The following is a 19692-nucleotide window of genomic DNA, read 5'->3' on the forward strand; positions in this document are numbered from 1 at the left end:
AATGACAGCTTTTGATTGCTTCAGACACATTTAATTGGAAGATCAAGAGCTTCGTTCCTTTAGGTATAGACTTTGGAGATACGGGGAGACTAGAATACACAAAAGCACACTTAGAACGCTGACCTTGAGCTCAAATGATACAAACTGTTGAGTATCTTCAGCTATTTTCTAATTTCCTTAAACTTCAGAAGAACTTAGGTCGTTGCATTCTGAGACATACTCCTTTGCTCCTAGCTATTCTGGCTAGTTGCTGGCTTTTAGAAGAATGAATTTAGTAATGACTACTGTTGCCCGTTTTATTTTTCCAAAAAGAAGAATTGAAACACTGGATGATTCCCTGAGGTAAATTCCTGTTGTAAAACCAAGTCTGCATATGGAACGAAATATTAGAATTAAACTATTTTGTTCCTTCTCTATTCCCATCACCACCAGAAAGAAACTGTTTTGGAGGAGCGTGTGGGTGTGAGGGAGAACGGTGATGTTGTGTGACACAAATAACCAGTATGTTGTACACGAAAGGTGCCAGAGATTGCTTTAGCCACCCAGCTGCTGCCTGCAGTCTTGTTAGGTTAGCAGCTGTACATGAGGAAAATCTATATAAATCCATGTATGTGTATCCATTTCCAATCCTCGTGACCCTGAGATGGATGCCGAGCGCCCAGAAGCTCCACGGCGAACACTGCAGAATGCTCCCATGGGGCTGAGATGGAAGGCTCCGCAGCAGCTCGCTCCCTGAAGTGCAGGCTCCTAAACCATCCACTTTCCTCCGTATGGTTCTTAAAGATTTCATTTTCTCTTGCTTTTAAATGCAAATGGACTTGATATTTGAATGTTTAATTTTCTTTTACGTTAGGAAAGTTTATCTAAAACAAAATTAGTCCTCTCCAAAGTAAGGTTTCCCAGTTCAGTTGTATCCATCCCCCAGCTCCCAAGGACATTGCATTCCCCTTCCCTCATTGCTTTGCTGCTTTTTCCGTTCTTCGGTTTCTAAATGGAACTAATGGTTTCATGTGGATTCTTTAGCTGGTATTTCAAGGGAAGTGCAGAGCAACCGGAGATCATACAAACACTAGAGACAGTCGCGTCTGGTGAGGCTGGGCAGACATCAGGGTCAAGGCCATCACTCTCTTGAGTGTGGGAGTCCAGAGGTTACCGACTTTTGAATCGTCTACTGTGGCTAATTATCCACACGACAGCCTGGTGTGACCCCGAGGGTGCAGGGTGAAGCCCAGGCTGACGTGAGGAGAGGGAGTACTAATTGCATTAAGGTGTAACAAGAAGAGGAAGAAGAAAAGAATAGCTTTTATTTCTTGAGTTTTTCTATGTACAGGTTTCGTACCAAATTCCAGACACACATTAAAGCCTAACCTTCCCAGCAGCCCTGAGAGGTAGGCAGTATTATGCCTGTTGGACAGGCATAAAATGAGGAAACGGGGGCTTATGGTAAGAAGGTTGCCCGGGTTCTCACAAACAGACGGAACTTGGAAAAGAATTCAAACCCAAACCTGTCTGATGTGCAAGGCTTGCGCTTAAACCGCTGCCCTGAACTGCATGTGATGTATGTTGGGCGGGGCTGGGGGGGTTATGTGTGTGCTTCAGAGATGGAGAAGGGCATGTTGGTGTCACCTCCACTCTCAGCTGTGGTAGGATCGCAGTAGGGATCCTTGCCTGTTATGTTTCACAAGAGAAGGGGGGATGAGACTGGAAAGCTGACCCAAGCGTGGCATCGGTCACCGTCTTGGTACACGCACGTGCAGTGCATCGTGGCACCTGTCAATTGTCGTGTTGTCTCTGCACATTGAAGGTTCAGTTATCCATGTTAACGGAGGGAGGCCAGATGGGAATAACCGTAAAAAGCCAATAATCTGAGGAGTGTTTCAGTAGCACTTTACCATTCACACCTGACTTGTTTGGAGTAGATTCATCTCCCCGAATCTTTTTGCTCAGTCATCCCAGGATAGTAATGGATGGGCCTGTTCCAAGAGCAGAGAGCAGAGGTGATTATCCACTGGGGCCTAGCAGACAGCTAATTCCTAAGGAACCACTTTTGAATTCACTTTTAAAAGCTTTGTTTCAGACACACTGACACCTTTTCCTTTTTTCCCTGAATTCGTTTAGAACTTACGCCATCAGGAGGATAAGAGATGCCTTCAGAGAAAATAAGAACGTAAAGGATCCTGTACAAATTCAAGCCCTAATGAATAAAGCCAAAAGAAACCTTGGAATAATCCGTCGACAGGTAAGATGGTTCAGTGATGTACGGTTTTTCATTAAGAGCTTTAATTAAGCTTTGACATGTCCCCCTTGATTGGTGTTTGTGATTCACGCCACGGGATCATGAAACTCTCTTCCTCTTTTTTATTTTTATTTTTGGCTGTGTTGAGTCTTCGTTGCTGTGCGCGGGCTTTCTCTAGCTGTGACGAGCAGGGACTACTCTTCGTTGTGGTGCGCGGGCTTCTCATTGTGGTGGCTTCTCTTGTTGTGGAGCACGGGCTCTAAGCGCCTGGGCTTCAGTGGTTGTGACACTCGGGCTCAGTAGTTGTGGCTCGCGGGCTCTAGAGTGCAGGCTCAGTAGTTGTGGTGCACGGGCTTAGTTGCTTCGCGGCGTGTGGGATCTTCCCGGACCAGGGCTCGAACCCGTGTCCCCTGCACTGGCAGGCAGATTCTTAACCACTGCGCCACCAGCGAAGCCCGAAACTCTCTTCCTCTTATTCATGTGCACAAAGAAAGATGACCTGTCATATTATTGAATCAAGGAGTACGTAAATATCAGCTATCCAGAATTTCCAGGGAATGCATCCTTCTGGGAAGCTGAGTTCCCATAGTTTACTAGACGTTGATGCTGTAAGTATAGGAAACTTTCTTTAAATTTTGTCTCTTCGTTAGATATATTACACATTGATACGTGGACATGTGTCACAGAGTATAAATGTAATCTACTTTTCCTAGTTCTTTTAATATATAGTTATTTATTTATTTATTTTTGGCTGCGTTGGGTCTTTGTTGCTGTGTGCAGGCTTTTCTCTAGTTGAGGCGAGCAGCGGCTACTGTTGGTTGTGGTGCACGGGCTTCTCATTGCGGTGGCTTCTTTTGTTGCAGAGCATGGGCTCTAGGCTCACGGGCTTCAATAGCTGTGGCACGCGAGCTCCATCGTTGTGGCTCCACGGTGTGTGCGATCTTCCCGGACCAGGGCTCGAACCCATGTCCCCTGCATTGGCAGGTGGGTTCTTGACCATTGCGCCACCAGGGAAGCCCTTTCCTAGTATTTTGAAGTCATAATTCAAGATACTGTGGCCCTTTTCTGGAAGACACTGCTGTGAACCTACATTTTGTTGCATGTGGAAGGTGTGTCTGCAGGTGCACACGGTGTGAAGCGCAGCTGCTTAGGTGCTGACCCCAGAAGGACCCGGCGAGGGGTCTTTACTTTCCTCCTGTAAAAGTGCCGGCGGTTGCCTTGGCTTGTGCTTGCTTTGCTCTTTCTCGTGAGGTGGATGGAGCATCTGCAGCAGCCTGGCCTCCTGGGTGGTGTGATGTGTCCTTCTCTCTGCAAAATTAATCAGGGAGCGAAAGGCTAAAGCAGCTGCTGTCGATGGGTTTTCTCACCCTCTAAAAAATCATCCTTTTCACTCTTTTTCTCTGATTTAGCAACAGTCACACCAGAAGCTCCATTTCTGCTTCCCTTCGTTTTTCTCTCTTCCTTGCAGTAAATTTGTTTAGGGGTGGAGGGAAACCCCTTACATTTTCCTAAGATCTGTGAGTGTGTTGGAAAGGGCTTCTTTAGCATTGTCAGGAGATGCCAGCTTGGCTGACGTTATGCCATATCATGATATATGACATGTGTATCGGGATATATGTTTATATCTCTGACCCTTCTTCATGCTTGACTCTATAAACAGTTCAATAAAGAAGCAGTTTTAAAAACTAGTTTTCATTTTATGTCAAAATTAATAGTCTTGTTATGTTGCCTACATAATGGAACAATCCCTTCTAGAATAACATTTCAGATTCTGACAACTCCCCTTGAGTTCTACAGTTATCTAGCAATAGGATAACTTGGCAACATTCAGACAAGCCTAGGAAATGATCTTTAACTAAGAGCATGAAAAGATAATAGGATAGTCAGAAAAAGAAGCTGGTCTGCACATTTGCATGTATGTTAATAGTAGCAGAGAAAGGAGTTGCCGTTTTAAAAACTCTAGAACAATGGCATTTTCCATGCATCAGTGGTTGAATTTTATGGGATGCTTTAGCACTGGAACTTGGAAAAACAAGCAGCCTGCGTCCTTATTTTGCATAAACTCAGGAAGATTCAGTTCTTTGGCACTTTCCCATGCAGAAGTTGGCAAGCACCTCTGAAACAGGCTGGTTTTATCTTTTACTGTAAAGTTGCTCGGAGTAGAAAGTGCTTAGAAAAGGGACCTGTAAGTAATCTGTGCCACCATTTCTTTAGTTATGCAATTGTCTGTGTCACTTCTTGGTTTGAAATGCTTTTAGAAAAAAAAGAAAGGATAGACTGGCTCTCAACAGACATTCCCAGTGAATCCACACAAAACAGACTCAAGCTCTGGAGCCACGGGTCGGGCCCTTCCCAGGACAGCCTGCCCGGTGCACCGTCCTTGATGGGGGCAGAGCCTGCACGGCCCGCTTCCGGGCCCAGGGCATCTGTGTTAACTAGCAGAGCATCAGGTGCTTCCCTTTCACGTCCAGACTGCTCCTGGACCCGAGCTTCATGTTGGCCCGAGTTAGCTTATGACATGCGGGCGATTCCCCAAGCCCCCACGCTCTAAGCTGGCAAAGCTGGCCTTGGCCTAAAGGCCTAAAATAGCATCTGTATTTTCTTCACGCTGGCCACTGTGACAGCTTCTAACTCGCCTCCCTGTCTGCCCCAGTGGTCTCTTCTCCACAGGCTGCCAGGGTGAAAAATCAGCAGGTTACAGCCCTGCTCAAAACCCTCCAGGGGCTTCATCCCCGACGACGAGCCTGCAGTCCGCGTGACGTGGGCGGAGACACTCCACAGCCTGTCTTCCTCACCCGCGCCATTCCCTGACCCCTTGCTGCCCCTGGCACCCCTACCCCCAGCCTGTAACCCTCTGGGAGCCTTTGTCCCCTCGCCTGGAATGGTCTCCCCAGGCTTCTGCAGAGCTGGACCCCCTTTTCACTCAGGCTTTTACTAAGGTTGCTCGCCATCACACAGGGCTTCCCTGACCACACTTGGCTCTGGCCCCGCCCCCGTACCCTGCTTCAGAGTTCCTCACAGCACTTCTCAGCACCAGAAATGGCATCACTTGTTGCCCTGTTTTCCCCTCTTCCACGAGGACAGGGGTCTCGGCTGTCATGGTCACCACCGGCCAGGAGTCAGGAGCATGGGCTGTGGGGCCCGCCGGCCCGTGTTCCGGTCCTGACTCCTGGTCGCAGTGTGACCTTGAGCCAGGCATGTAACGTGTCAGTGCCTAACGTCAAACGCGGTGGGGAGAAGCCCGGCCCCGTGGGTTAGGGCGAGGGTAAAGCAGGTCGATGTGTGCGAAGCCCTTAGAAAGCTGCTGGCACGCCATAAATGCTTGTGTTGCTGTGAATCAGAAGGTCTAGACCAGCCCCGCGTGGAGTTGGCTCTTAATTATTCGTGGACTCAATGAATCTATGAAGTTGGTCCCCTGGGGTCAGACACCTCAGTCCAGGGGTCTGTGCCACCAAAATCGAGGTATCTTGTTGGCTGCCCACCGCCTCGCATGGTTCATGCAAATGATCCATGAAAGGAAAGTGGGAATCTGTTGAAGATCTCGAGACTTTACCCTCAGGAACTGCAATAGCCTTCACAGCAAGTCCCTTTTCCACTTGATACTTGGACTCAAAGACCGTCCACCAGGATGCACGTTGAGCTCAGCATCATGTTCCGTGGATGAGAAAGCCTACAGCCACCTTTCCAGGTGCCAGACACGCACGCCCGTAAGAGCAGCACTCAAACGGAAATCGTCCTCCCAACAGTGGTCCCTGCCTCCTGCTGTCCAGTCTCTTAAGTGGGTCTCACTGCAGTCGGCCGTGACACTAATGCTACCACTGTAAGCACAGTAAGGTCTTGCATTTCTTAAAGAAGCCTCTGAGAAAAGATTTTCTTCTGGTTCTCTTGGGGTAGAGAAGCCAAGGTGCAGGAAAGCTGGATGCCTTGTCTAAGGGCACCTGGCCGGACCTGACCTCAGGTCTCTAATTCCTGAGGGCAAACTCAGAAGTTCAAGGATGTGAGCTCCTGAGTCAGTAGAAACCAAAGGACAGAGATACTCCTAAGTCATCTCCCAGTTTTGTTCCCCAGACATGTAAGGACCACATCATCGTAGTGCAGCCTCTCCTCAGAGGTCACCCTTGCTTTATATCCTTACTGTGCAGGGATATTTAGTCTTCACGTGGCAACCCTGAGGGATTCTGGCAGCATCAGCATTTCTTACTGGCCTTTCCCGCTGCTCCTAAGGATTACTCTGATTGCAAGAAGTACAAGGGCAGATCGCGTGTCCCCTGCACGAGCCAGTCAGGCTCCTTTCATTCATTCTCCATAATTATGGCCCATGGACTAGGAGCCGGACATGCGCTTGTGCTTTCTTCGTCATGGACCACCTCTTCCCTGAAAATTAGAATCCTCTCTCTTTCCAGCTACATGCGTCCTATCCTATCCCGTAACTGGCAGAGACATTCTCCCACTTTTCTATAAACTCCCATTATTTCCATTTAAAATGGTTCTGTAAAGACAGCTAGACCCTGGCAGCTCTTGTGAGTTCTTTCTCTGCTGGAAGCAAGTTCTGGACTAGCCCCCATTAAACCTAGTTTCCCTGTCTGCTTCCCAAGTGGGATCCGAAAAGTGGGAGAGGCCCTTTGTGTGTGGGCTTTGTGTGTGGGCGCCAGGAAGGATGCACAGAAGCCGGACAAACAGCTGTCACAATCTAGGCGGCAAAGATGTAACTGAGGACTTTCTACCCGAGACAGTAAACAGGGCTCCTTGGGTGTTTCACACCAGAAGGAGAAGCAAGGAAGTCAACCAGACTTCGCTTTCATTTTTGTTCTTTTCTCCATATTGCTGTTCTGGAGATATCCCTTCTGATTCCCCTCTATAAGACATTATTGGACTAATGATCAGTTAATCACCCCCACTTATTATAGCTGCAGTTTGCCACGCCCCTTAGGATTGTAAACAACCATAACCAGCCTTACTTTGAATTGCTGCTTCTGCTGCTCCATAACCGTGGGGGGAAGAGGGGGTTCCCACCCCAGGTAACTCACAGAGGTTGTGTGTTTATCAAAGAGAAAACATTTTCCAAGCATTTCAAAATACGGTTGTATACCTAGTTTAATAGCCACATGTCTGTGAGAGGAAAAGAAGTACAAGAGACAGCTGGGACTGGGAAACTCTGCATCTCCAGTAAGCGAGTAGGTGCCGGGCCTGTGTTTCTACACTCTGATGAGATCTCCTTGAATACATGAATTACGATTGTGACTTCAGCTAAATCTTAAATGTGTAGCACCTTCTTCTTTAGACCTGGTGAAAACTAAAATATCTGTGCAAAGTTTGGGTTTATTTACAGCTGTGTGATACTCTAGGTGTTCATCAGACTGCACCCTGGCAAGGCGACCCTTCAGTTCTTCTGGGCTCTGAGAGAGCAGACCTGGGTAACAGAGGTTCCCAACCACTCATTCATGTAGGCTAGTGAATTGAGCACTGAACTTACACCCAAATAATGTTTGGTTACTCTACCAGTGATGGTATATACGTGTATCCAGCTAAACAAGGTTTGTGTGTAACCTAAGTATTTGGATGAAGAAATATATTGTTACTGTAGTATGTAATTTTACACTGGGAAGATCAACTGGATGTTATGTTTTCTGATTCTGGATAACAACAAGGCGTTGGAGTTACACCATTTTTGCCAGCAGCTTTTTAGTGAGGACAAGATTCCGTACCACATCAGCTATTCTTAAGCTAGTGGTTTTATTAATGAAGCAGTTCAAATAGTGGCTGCGTCAGACCCAGAACTATGAACCTGCCGTTGTAAGCGGTTCAGAGCAGACATTATGTACAACCATTAAAGATACTAGGAAAGGGGTTGACGTTAACCTGAGTGTGTGTATATGTGAGATGAAGCATTTTCAGTGTTTAGCTTACACTTACTATTTTTGTGGATCACCAAAAGCGAAGTAATGTGCCCAGTTTATTGGCATTTTGGGTGGTGATAAGTGAGAGTCTCTGAAACCATATTTTTGACTTTCACTTGATACTTTATGGTTTAGCTTTTAAATGACTGTTCAAGAGGAACGTCCCGCAGTCACTTGCTGAATATGCCTGTCGTGAGATGAGAAGCCATTGAACAGTGACAGGCCTCTCTCACGTGGGTCTCCGCAGAGCCTGTCCCGGTGCCCCGGGGCGGGGGGCAGACTTGAGTGAAAGGGATCCCTTACCTGCCCCCAGTGGGCGCCCTGTAGAACAGCCTGTGAAAAGGTAGGAGTGTTTGATCTGTATGTCTTGTGGGGAAAAGTAATAATGCACTTTATCTCTCTTCAAGTACACTTTTAGCTTAAGTACCATGTTGGTAGGTTCAGGGGAATCTCTAAAATTTACTTGGAAATTGTTTTTATGAAGGAGAGGAAAATCAGTCTGTACATTAGGGGCATTTAAAATACATGGAAAGAATTATACATTATTCACAATATCCAAGAGGTGGAAGCAACCCAAATTTCCACTGACGGATGGATAAACAAAATGTGGCATTTACATACAATGGAATATTATTCAGCCCTTAAAAGGAAGGAAATTCTGACACAGGCTACAACATGAATGGACCTTGAGGACTACGCTCAGTGAACTAAGCCGGACACAAAAGGACAAGTACCGTGTGACTCCGCTTATATGAGGTCCCTAAAGTGGTCACATTCAAGGAGGTAGAAAGTAGGATGTTGGTTGCCAGGGGCTGGGGGAGCAGGAAAGGGGAGTTAGTGTTTAATGGGGACAGTTTCAGTTTTTCAGGATGAAAAAGTTCTAGAGATATGTTTTACAATAATGTGAATGTACTTAACACTACTGAACTATACGCTTAAAGTTGGTTAAAATGGTAACTTCTTGTGGGGGTTTTTTTCACAATAAAAAAAAATTCTCCCTTCCCCTAAAAAAGAACTATATAACCAGTCCTCAATTTTTTCTTAATTGAGAAAAATAAAATTGAATGCCTCAGACACTGACTGATACTTGAGGCTGGGAAACCTAAGTCATTCGGAGCTGGAACTACAAGCCTTCAACTTCTTATCTGTAAAATCAGAGGGTTATGCTGTAGTTTCTAAGGCCACTTCCAGTTCTAAAATGCCATGGTTCAACATTTCACATCAGTATCTGTCCCCTTCTTGATTATTTGCAGAAATAATGATACATTTTAGAGTAAATTACTCTATGCTCAGCTTCCCTTGACCATTTTTCACCAAGATCTTAACTTTCCAGAGTTTAGGCTATAGGTGAGCAAAGGTGTAAGCCAGCCGTGTATTTATGCCATCGTAAATTCCTAAAACTTCTCTTGGTCTCACCTTTCTGCTACGAGGAAGGTCAAAAGATTGAATTATTTTATTGATGTTGCTTGCAGCTCTGCTGTTAGCCTTCCTTTCTGGTAGAAGCCATGTTACGGGTACTAAAGCATACCTCTGAGGAGAACACTTTCTTTCAAAGAAAATGGAGAGGCATTTGAAGAGCAATAACCGTAAGTGCTGGGACTGCTCTCCCCAGCTCCTCCTCAGCTTTAATACACTTTCTGTTTGATTTGACTCCACCCTGCCCCCTGGCCCGCATCTCAGCTACGTGAAGCACAAACTCACTGTGTGTCTTGCAATCCATGCCCACAATTTCTTTCCCTGTTTATCGAGCACCCCCTCTATGCCATACAATTATGAATTGGTTTTGTAAGTTTTTTGGAGACAGAGTTGGGGTGGAATTGAGAGGTCCATCAGAACCTCACAGAAGTTCTTTCTGGCTTTTGGACTGTTTTGAAGCCAAGCCCACCCTTCCTGTTCTGGATACCATCTATTCACTCATTTCGTGGAACACAACATAGGGTTTACTGGCATATCCCAGCAGTGCTTTCCTCTGTGCTTCTATAGACCAGCTACGATTAGATCCAAGGATCAATCTACATATTAAAAAAATAATACTGAAGCAGTCAGAGGCAAAGGAGATTTATGTACTCTGTCTTGGACTTGAATAAAAATCCTCAGGAAATCAACATGAATTTATATACAATGACCAGAAAGAATTGCCCCCTAAGTGAACCCTATGTCTTTTGGATATATGAATCCTCTCAGTATGAATAAAAAATTCCCCAACCTCCTCAGAAGGTTTGAGAAAGCAGGGCAATGAGAAGGGTTTGTTTAGTTTTATAGCTTGGCCTAAGTATGACATTTATTTTTTCAGCCTGTTCAATATATAGTTCCTCTGCAGCTATAAATAGACGTCTTCACACAAGAATTTAAACTAATTTCCTCTCTGCTTTTTCTGGAAATTCCTTTATTTCCTCAAGTCTGAGACAAGAGTATTTTCCCACAGTTAGCATTCTTCTAGAAGAAATGTCTCTCAGTTGGAGACCACCCATCAAATTTGCTTCATTCCTCCAAGGTTGACACGCACAGAACAAGATTCCACTTCCTTTCTAGAGGAAGCCTGTGTCACCCCTGCCTTTTTATGTACACTAATAGTTCTTCTGCATATTTCATGTTCACAAGAGCTCACATAGTAGTGCTGTTTATAGAAAACTTTGGCACGGGTTTCATTTGGGAATTTTTATCATGGTATCTGTCATTCTCCCATCTAATCTAGCAGATGAGTCTCCTGGTCTAGTCTGCCAGAGCTGCTCACTCTTGCATTCCTCGAAAAGCCTTTTTGTTGCTGAAACACCTAAAGTGGAAGCAGATATTAACGAATCCGGAGCAGAAAGTACATTGATCTCAGGGGCAAGAGGTGAACGTGTCATCTCAGCTCTGATAGTAACTTGCCCTGTGATCTTGGGCAGGTGGTTTGTTCGCCCTGTTTCCTGCATCTGTAAAGGGATGATTTGATAGATGGGGGTGGGGGGTGCACCTCACCAGTGTCAATTCGTCGCGCCCTCTCTGGGCAGGGCCTCCCTGTATTACATAAGCACTTTGAATGCCTAACAGCAGCCTCGTGAGAAAGATACTAGTATCCTCGTGTGCTCGATGAGGAAATTCAGACTTGGCGTGTTTGAATAATTCTCCCAAGGATGCACAGTTAGGAGAAGGATGGGCCTGCATCTGTTCTCACTTTTTAGCCAGTTCTCAGAAGAGGGGTCACCCTGGGTGGCCTTATCTTCACAGAAGGTAAACAACACGTAGGAGAGGAGGAGGGAAGATGTGTGTTCCTTTTTCTGATGGTCCATTTAGAGCTCTTATTAGAAGGTAGCAGCTTCCCCTCTGTAGGCTCATGAATAGTTTATCCCTAGGGGCTGGTCTCCTTTATCATTTCTCAAAAAACTCTCTCACCCTCTCTGCCTTCAAAAGGAAAAAACAATACAAAACCACAGTCTGAAAATGGTAAAGTTCAGCTGCCTTATTTAAGAAGTGTTTGCTCAGAATTTCCCCATAGATCTAGGGTCACAGCTCCAATTGGGCTTTTCCTGACAAGCTATCACTGAAGTGCCCTTCAGCGGAAACCTTTTGACGCCTCACTGCCTGGCTTGTCCTTTCAAGTAATCAGAGTTCATTCCAGTCGTGCTTATGCAGAAGATCTTCTCCCAAGCTGACAGGGAAACAATGCCACATCTTCTAGGAAGGGTGACAGAGGGGCTCCCCCTGTTTATGTCCATTTGTGTTTCTGTCCCAGCCCAGTGTGCGTATGAGAACATGTGCTCATTTCCTAAGCACTGGATATCTGCATTTGATGGTTTTTACAAGCATATATATGAAGGGTGGTTTCACCTATGCTGTTGGAAAAATTTATTTTCTAATTATACATCTATCAGTCTAAAAACTGTTGTTTCATTCAGAGACATGATAGGAGTAGGGGGAAAGAGAAGAGGTTTTGAGTGAGATACACCTTAATTTAAATCCTAGCCCTTGTTAGGTAGCTCTCTATCCTCTGTCATGATATTTAATCCCTCTTAAAACTTTACCATCATTCAGTTTGTCTACTGAAGCCCAAGGAATACCATTCATAAGTTAAGGTTAGTTTTGTACTTGCTGCGTGTTTGAAATACCAGAGCCAAATGATGTGTCAGAAATGTTCTCTCTTCCCCAAATCTGGTAATTAAGGCTGTCATTTCATAGATTGTTTGGTTGTAAATAATCGAAAGGCTTTAAAAATTCTCTAAGATGTGGCACTGTAACAATCTTAGCTTTATTAAATAATGCTGGTGCACAATCAAATCAGTATTTTAAATATATTCGTCTTCTTCAAGCGTTTCCACTTCATGCAGCCTAACAAGTACTTCTCTTTTCCTCGCCCCAAGTCTCACCTCCTTAACGTTGTAACAACACCACCAGCCTGAAGGCCCATGGACTCCCCTTCACAGCCTGTCACAGATTCGAGATAGCGTCACCAGAAAGTCCATGACCCAATAGGCTTCATCTGTAAAAGGTGAGGAGTTGGGTGCACTGCTTTCCAAGATCCTAATAGCACAAGAGTTCTTTTTACAAATCTGCTGTATTTAACAAACCTAAGTTTAACTGCCTTGTGAAGGTTGGATTGGGGGTTTCTTTCATGGAGTTATCGCACTCACTTAGACGAGTGCGTCCCAGAACTGCCTGCAGAGTCACGGATGTGCCGTCAGAGCCCAGTGCGTACCCATCACTGAACGCCAGCCGGCCAGGGAGCCAGCAGAGCCAGGGTCTGCTCCCGGCCCCGGCCAGCTGGCAGGCTGGCCAGCTCCCCACGGGTGTGGAGGGGTGCCCCATGCCTCCAAGGCCCCCTTTCAGGCCTGACGTTTTCTGATTCCGAAAATAATTGACGATGATTGTTAGATTCCAGAAACATACTTAGGAATGTTGGATTTTGACCAAGGGTGAGGTGTGTCACTGACCCTCTGCATTTACTGAATTCACTTTAAAAGGAAAGCTTGGCTGCTGGGCTGTCACAGGCAGCATGTCGCCTTGAGCTTGGGGAGTGACTGGTGGCGTAAGCTGAGTTATGCAGCGGTGGTTCTCTGCTGTCAGCCTCGGCTGTGGGGGCCAATTCCAGAAAAGCCCTTGGCTACACTTTGTAGAAGCTTTTAACCCCCGGTGATGGCAGGGATGTTGCATGGATCACGACGGCTTCCGGGGACCTGTGAGCTGTGACAGAAGCTGCCCTTTCACACAGGTGACAGGTCGTGGATGCCTCATTACCAACGAGATTTCTTTACTGGGACTCAGCAGACCTTCCAAGAAGGAGTGGGATGAGGAAGCGAGACCGAAGCAAAGAGCCAAGATAAATTGTCCTCCGGCTTTGATCCAGGTTCTGTCTCAGCCGGGCCAAACTCAGCACTTGGTTTTTTCAGTAACTCTCAGCTGTTATTTAAAGTTTGCAGCTGTCTGTGTAGCTGTCCATGTTTTTCTTAATATTACATATTTTTCTTACTGGAAATATTTTTTAAACGGAGCCCATTTTTCCCCACAGGCCAGTGCCCCTCCTTTCTTCTCTCCTGGGCAGTTTAGGGAACCGCTAGGAAGCGGCGTGGCCCTGTGGGTTTCTGGGCCCTGCGAAGCCTGCCCCGCGCACACTCGTGCCCCACTGCAGCCACATCGTGGCTTCAGGACCGGGAGCCAATGAGCTCGTTGGGCTGAGCACAGGATGCTCGGGGCTGGATGCGGGACCAGCGCGGCGCAGGACACGTGGCGCCCAGCCAGGGAATTCCTTCCCCGCCCGCCAGCTGCCAAGGGCAGGCCTGCCGCGCCCTTGCTCCCCTGTCCAGCCACTGAAACCTGTTGTCCTCAGGGCCACCAGAGCACTCAGGTGTTAACTCCTCAGCATTTCCTGCAGGGCTTTGCTAGGGCCTCTGACTTCCCAGGGAGGCGGGTTGTTTTCTGTGCCCCGAGCTGCCCCCGGCCCCGCAGCGTGGTCAGCGTCCAAGCCTTTGCTCTCAACATGTGGGCCTCGCTGTCATGCAGGTCGACCCTCCCAAATGCTTCTCAGTGGTTTAGGTAGAACTGTGAAGACTGAATTCCAAGGGGCAGTTTCTGTATTAATATTTTTCACACACCGGGAAAAGTTTATCCACCAGAAAGAACTGGGGGCACTCACTCACTCTCAGTGAAAGGGGTTTCCAAGGCTACAAAAGTATATCTAAATCAAATTTTATAACATTCATTTTATTAAAATGCAGCAGAAGGACCGTGCTGTGAGGCAGTGTAGTGTGGTCACGGAGGCCTCAGCTCACATGCTGCCGATGCAGGCTCAAAGTCAAGGAGGGGCTGTGAGGCGCCCACCGCCCCTGACTCCTGACCCCCTGTCCCCGTGCCTTGCCACGTCAGGTGCACACACAGAGGGATGAGCTGCGGACCCGGAGCCCCCGGAGCTCGCACAGCTTTACTGCTAGAGGGGACTGGAAGGCAGGTACTCCCTCTGGCGGCGGTAAACGTTCGCAGGGAGGTGAGCGGATTTCTGTAAGGGGCTTAGGTCTGGCCAGAGAGATGACTCAGGGAAGAGTGTGTATGCCTGTCCAGGCCTGTGCGCATGGGACCCTCGAGGCTCTGCGTGAGAATCCCTGGCATTCAGCCGTCCTTGTGGCCTCCCAGGCTTTGCTTCCCAGATGGACGAGGGTTGTGTGTGCCCTTTCCTAGTGCCTCATAGAGCCCTTTCACACAGCAGGTCACGGGTTTGTTTGTTTGTTTTAACTCCAACTTTTCCTTCAAAAATGCAACTGCTGTCTGAAAAGCATAGGACCCCTTATCGCTAAGTCAGTTAGTCTCTTTATATCCGTATTCTTCTTCTCAGAGGTAGCTCACCACACCTCCTCCTCGAAACTGTATTTGGTCCTGTCTTTTCCTGCAGACTGTTGCCTGCTGTGTCTAGTAGATGCTCGAACTTAGGTGTCTTACCAGCACTTGAAACCCATCAGAACCAAACCGTGACTAGTTACCTTCTTTTCCTCTTAAACGGAGTTTCCTTCACAAATTCCCGATACCTCCATTCTCTCAGGACTCGGGCTCCAATCTCCCTCTGCCCTTCACGGGGAGAATGGAACCCGGGTTGTTCATGTCATCCCCTGAAAATAAATCCAAGACTGTTCTCAGTCCTACAAAACGGGATACCTGGGAATGTTAAGATATATTCCAAAGCACTGCCCTGAAGGCCGCCTGTTTCTGCAGGTCCTGGCCTGGTGTGCGCCCCTCACGGGCACAGTCGGGGCCGTCGAGCTACGTCAGTGCATCTTGGTCCCCAGCTCCTCTTGAGTACCTTCTACGCCTACCTCATTGTGCGTCACCAGTGAGCACCTTTTTGATGTCGGACTTTACCTGAGGTTCTGTTAGATATTCCTGAGCAGATGCTCATCTGCTGAGATAGCCTCACTTCTAACGTGGAAGCACCTTGGTTTCGTGGCAGCCTGACTTCCCGCGGCACTTGCGGTGCCTCGATGTGTATTGACAGGCTCAGCTCTAACTGCTTGTGTCAGAGCACTTTGGGAGGCTCATCAGTCTTGTGCTTCTTTAATTGACATCAATAATGTGTTTGCATTTATCAATATTTCCTAATTGCCAAGTTGTAACAGTGGAGCTTCTGTGATAAATCGTGTCCACAGATATCTTCAGACCTTAGGGCTTAAGGTTCCTGTCCATATTTTGATGTGCTATAAATTGTTTTTATGAGGACTTTTTTCCTGTAAGAAAGGAGGAACTGTGCAGCGGGAGACAGAATTGAGTCAGCGTGTCACCATATAAACTTAAGTTAAAGAGCCACATCGCTCCAGTGAAAACAGAAGGAAGCGATTTCCCAGGCCAGCACAGTACGTTCCCGTAAAGTGCAGCGTCACCATCCACATGAATGCTCATGTGTCTCCCCAGAGGGTGATATGCTGTGCCAGGGCCCTGCCCGAGGAAGGAAATCGGGACCAAAGGGTTGTGGATATTCCTACGGAAAAGGAAGTGTTATCCACTCATGTTTCAGAAGAGGAAACTTGCTCAAGTCAAAGGGTGACTTTGCGAGGCTAGGTTTCACACCCAGGGCTGTTGGAGTCCATGGCTGGACTCTTGACCCTACAGGGACAAACGCGGCCAAACCCAAAGAGAGGGAGACCCAGGTGTTGAAGGACTGACTCCACAGTATCTGTTACACACTTGAAGACTCTAGAATGTCTGGCTTGGAAAAGAGACGAATGTGGAAGGCTCTGGAGGTCTGTCCTCCTGTCACCTGCAGGGGGGGTTAGCCCCCGGGTCTGTGCATCCGGATGGCAGCGGTGAGGCCAGTCCTCTGACCTGGCGAGAGGCGGCTTTGTGGGGCAGTTACAGGTGTGACTCAGCAGCCACACTGTCCCCAGCAAACCCCTGCTCAGCCACTCACCAGCTGCTGCCCTTGGGCAAGTCACTTGGCCGCTCTTTGTCCCAATTTCCTCAGCCAAGACTGGAGTGATGGCGGTACCTGCCCGATATGGCTGTTGTGAGGATTCAGTGAGTTAACACGTGGAAAGTGCTTACGATGGTGCTCGGCGCGTAGTGGGATATAAGGGTTTGCTGTTGTTTCAGTGTAAAGCCAGGCTAGGCATGCGGAAGAGTCTAAAACATCAGTCAACATTTGTCCATTATTTCTGCTGCTCTGTATGTACTAGACACTGTTCTGGACACTGTTCTAGACACGAGGATACAGCGATGGTAAGACAGCGCTCGTCCCTGCCCCGCCCTCGGGCAGCCTATGTTCTGCATTAGAGAGGAAGGAAGTCACTGTGTGAATCATGAAGCAGCCGATGAGCACATGAACGAGCTGCTCCTGAGAGATGAGCCCCAACCCTTCCCCTGATACCACTGAAGAGATGAGGCAGAGGCTGCCTGAGGTCCTCCTGAGCGGGGCTGCCTGCTGCGGGTTTGTACAGTGTCCCTAACATCCCTCTGCAAAGGAGGGTTAATTTAAGGCACCCAGTCATTAAGACACCAATATGAATGCCGCTGTGCTTCAGAGCTGCCATCCTCTGGGTCACCAAGGTGAGCGGGTGCGTCTCAGGAATTGGGCAGGACAGGCCTTTGAGGCACAAGAAGGAAGTACAGAGCTTCTGCTCATATTTTTATCTCATCTTTTAAAGTGCCTACTCCTGGACATATTTTTAACTGCATAATTTGGTAGCACAGGAGCACATGTTGATGGTTTATAAATAACTGTAAACATACATTAAGGTTGCACGTGTAAACACCCTTTGCTAATGAGGTGAACAATTTAAAAAGCTTAAGTTGTACCAGAATACTTGAGCATGTTACCCCTGAAGGGCCAGACCCTGCCCTTCGGTCCCCCTCCCTGCGCTCAGCCAACTCCACCACCCTCACCCCAGTCCTCTTCAGCTGAAAGTGGCTGCACTTTAAATGGCATTCACTTACAGCCCTTGTGGGAAGCGAACTCCAAGACTCTCGGCAAAGGAAACAGACTGACTTTGAGTCTCTGAAGAGGTGGACTATAATAAACTCATTCGTCACCTTTGCCCGTCTCAGGCTTCAGTGATCACCTGTGCATCTTGACTCAGGTGGCTTCTTGGTTTCTTAGTGTTGCGGGGCTGGGGGGGGCATCAGCACTTCTTTGTATGTTAAAAATCTCCCGTAATTTCATAACACCTGTAATATTTACTGACAACGTTGATGAGGTTTGCAAATTTAACTTTGAAGAAGTTCATTATGCAACCTTCTAAATGTGCGCTCCATTCAGATGCCTTGGGAGGAACCTAAGACAGCTTATGGGCTAACGGTAAAACTCGTCTTTCAGGCATGTTTTTTCTGAAATGAAAAGCAGCGTACCGTTTTTCTCTGGATGGTGTTCTCCTTTTCTTTTTTTTTGGCCGTGCTGCATGGCATGTGGGATCTTAGTTCCCCCACCAGGGATAGAACCCACATCCCCCGCGTTAGAAGCACGGAGTCTTAACCACTGGACTGCCAGGGAAGTCCTGGATGGTTTTCTCCTTTAAAAAATTATTACCTTACTTGAACTTAAGCAGCTTATGTAAGAGAATGAATATTTTGCCCTTTCCTTCATTTCGCCAATGTTGACATTAAGTTGCAGGCATAACTCTACCTCTATAGGTGTCAGCTGGAGGTCTTCTTAGAACAAGGACGTGCTTCTGCCTTCTCACAGTACCGTTTTCACACCTCAGAATTGAGCATCAGTGCGTGCTGGCCGGTACTGCAGTCCATCTTCACGTCTCCAACTGTCCCACCTTTCACAGTTGTTTCTAATCCAGAATCTGTTCAAGGATCAAGCGTTGCATTCCGTAGTCACGTCCCTTAAGTCTCCTTGAATGTAGAAGAGGCCCTCTGCCTTTTTTTTTTCAACTTTCCTGATATTGGCCTATTTAGTCTAGACTGTTGGCCAGTCTGAATCAGTCAGAGTGTATCTCTCTTATTATACTCGGAATAAACCCTTGGGCAGGAACCCTGAGTGGGTAATAAGGCCTTCTCCCTTTCCACCCCATCAGGCGTCCATAACGTCGGCGGTACCATTATTGGTTTGTGCTCAGTTTGATCCTTTATTAAAGTGGAGGCGAGATATTTCCATTATAAACATCCCATTTCTCTTTGTGATTAATAAGTAAACTGTTCCCCAACAGCCTTATGCCCCGTGGTTTTCAGACCCATTAATGCACCTTGCCTGATCAATTATTTACTTAGTGGTTGCACAATGGTGATTTTTCTAATTCTCTTATAACCTCGTTGGCTTCTGCATATCACTCGGGGGCCGTTTTTAATGACAGTAAGCCTAAATCACAGTCAGGTATATTTCTCACTAATCTGTCTTAATTCTCCCAGTTTAACAAACTCATGATCTTAGCCCAAGACTGTGAATACTCCCTACTCACCCACTCTGAGGGTTTTATCTTGGAGGTACATTCTACCCAGAGAGTCTCACGGCTCCAGTGTTTCCACTAGAGGCTTGGGGGGTCAGTCTGATACCAGAAGGACTTCATATTGCTTCCATGAACTGCCTTTTGGCAGCCATTCAGCGTACTTGGACCATTGACATGAACGAAATGAAGCTGTATCAATAGGTCCACCTTTATAGCACCCTTGGGGAGCACAACTGCACTCTGGGTTTACAGCTCTTTTCACCTAATGTATGGTGCTCATTCCCCATGTGACTCAATTCTCTTTTGCCTCAGGATTTTTTTTATGGCTTCCAGTATTTTATTGTAGAGCTTACCATGATTTGTTTATCTCCCAAATGTTGAAAATTATTTGGTTTCCTTTTTTTCCCCTCCTATTAGAGACAGTGTGGCCATAAATATCTTTATGTACATTCCTGACTGGTTTTCTTAAGACAAATTCCTAAAATTAAAATTACTGGGGTAAAGTATATGTATGTGTTTAAGGTATATGAGGCAGGTTTTAAACACAATGCCTTATATCTGCTATCACCCTTCCCCCAGAAATGTGTCCACCTGTACAGACAAAGTTTTACTTAGGGTATCTGGGTTTCAGGAAGCCACGGGCTCAGGTTCAGAAGCTTCAGGCTGCAAGATTGAAATCTGAAAGTTATCCAGGGCCACACTCTTCAGGCAGCTCCCT

The 19692-nt window shown here is 46.9% G+C and overlaps 1 protein-coding gene across 1 annotated transcript in view; it reads left to right on the plus strand.

Moving 5' to 3' along the window:
• LYRM4 (LYR motif containing 4) overlaps positions 1-19692 on the plus strand; it is a 113241-nt gene that overhangs the window by 30152 nt on the left and 63397 nt on the right. The window contains exon 2 of the mRNA XM_081245402.1: positions 2119-2239. Coding sequence (XP_081101528.1) covers positions 2119-2239 — 121 coding nt within the window. The remainder of the gene's footprint in view (positions 1-2118; positions 2240-19692) is intronic.

Source organism: Mesoplodon bidens (genome assembly GCF_964165515.1).
Source record: "Mesoplodon bidens genome assembly, chromosome: 10".
Classification (NCBI taxonomy): domain Eukaryota; kingdom Metazoa; phylum Chordata; class Mammalia; order Artiodactyla; family Ziphiidae; genus Mesoplodon; species Mesoplodon bidens.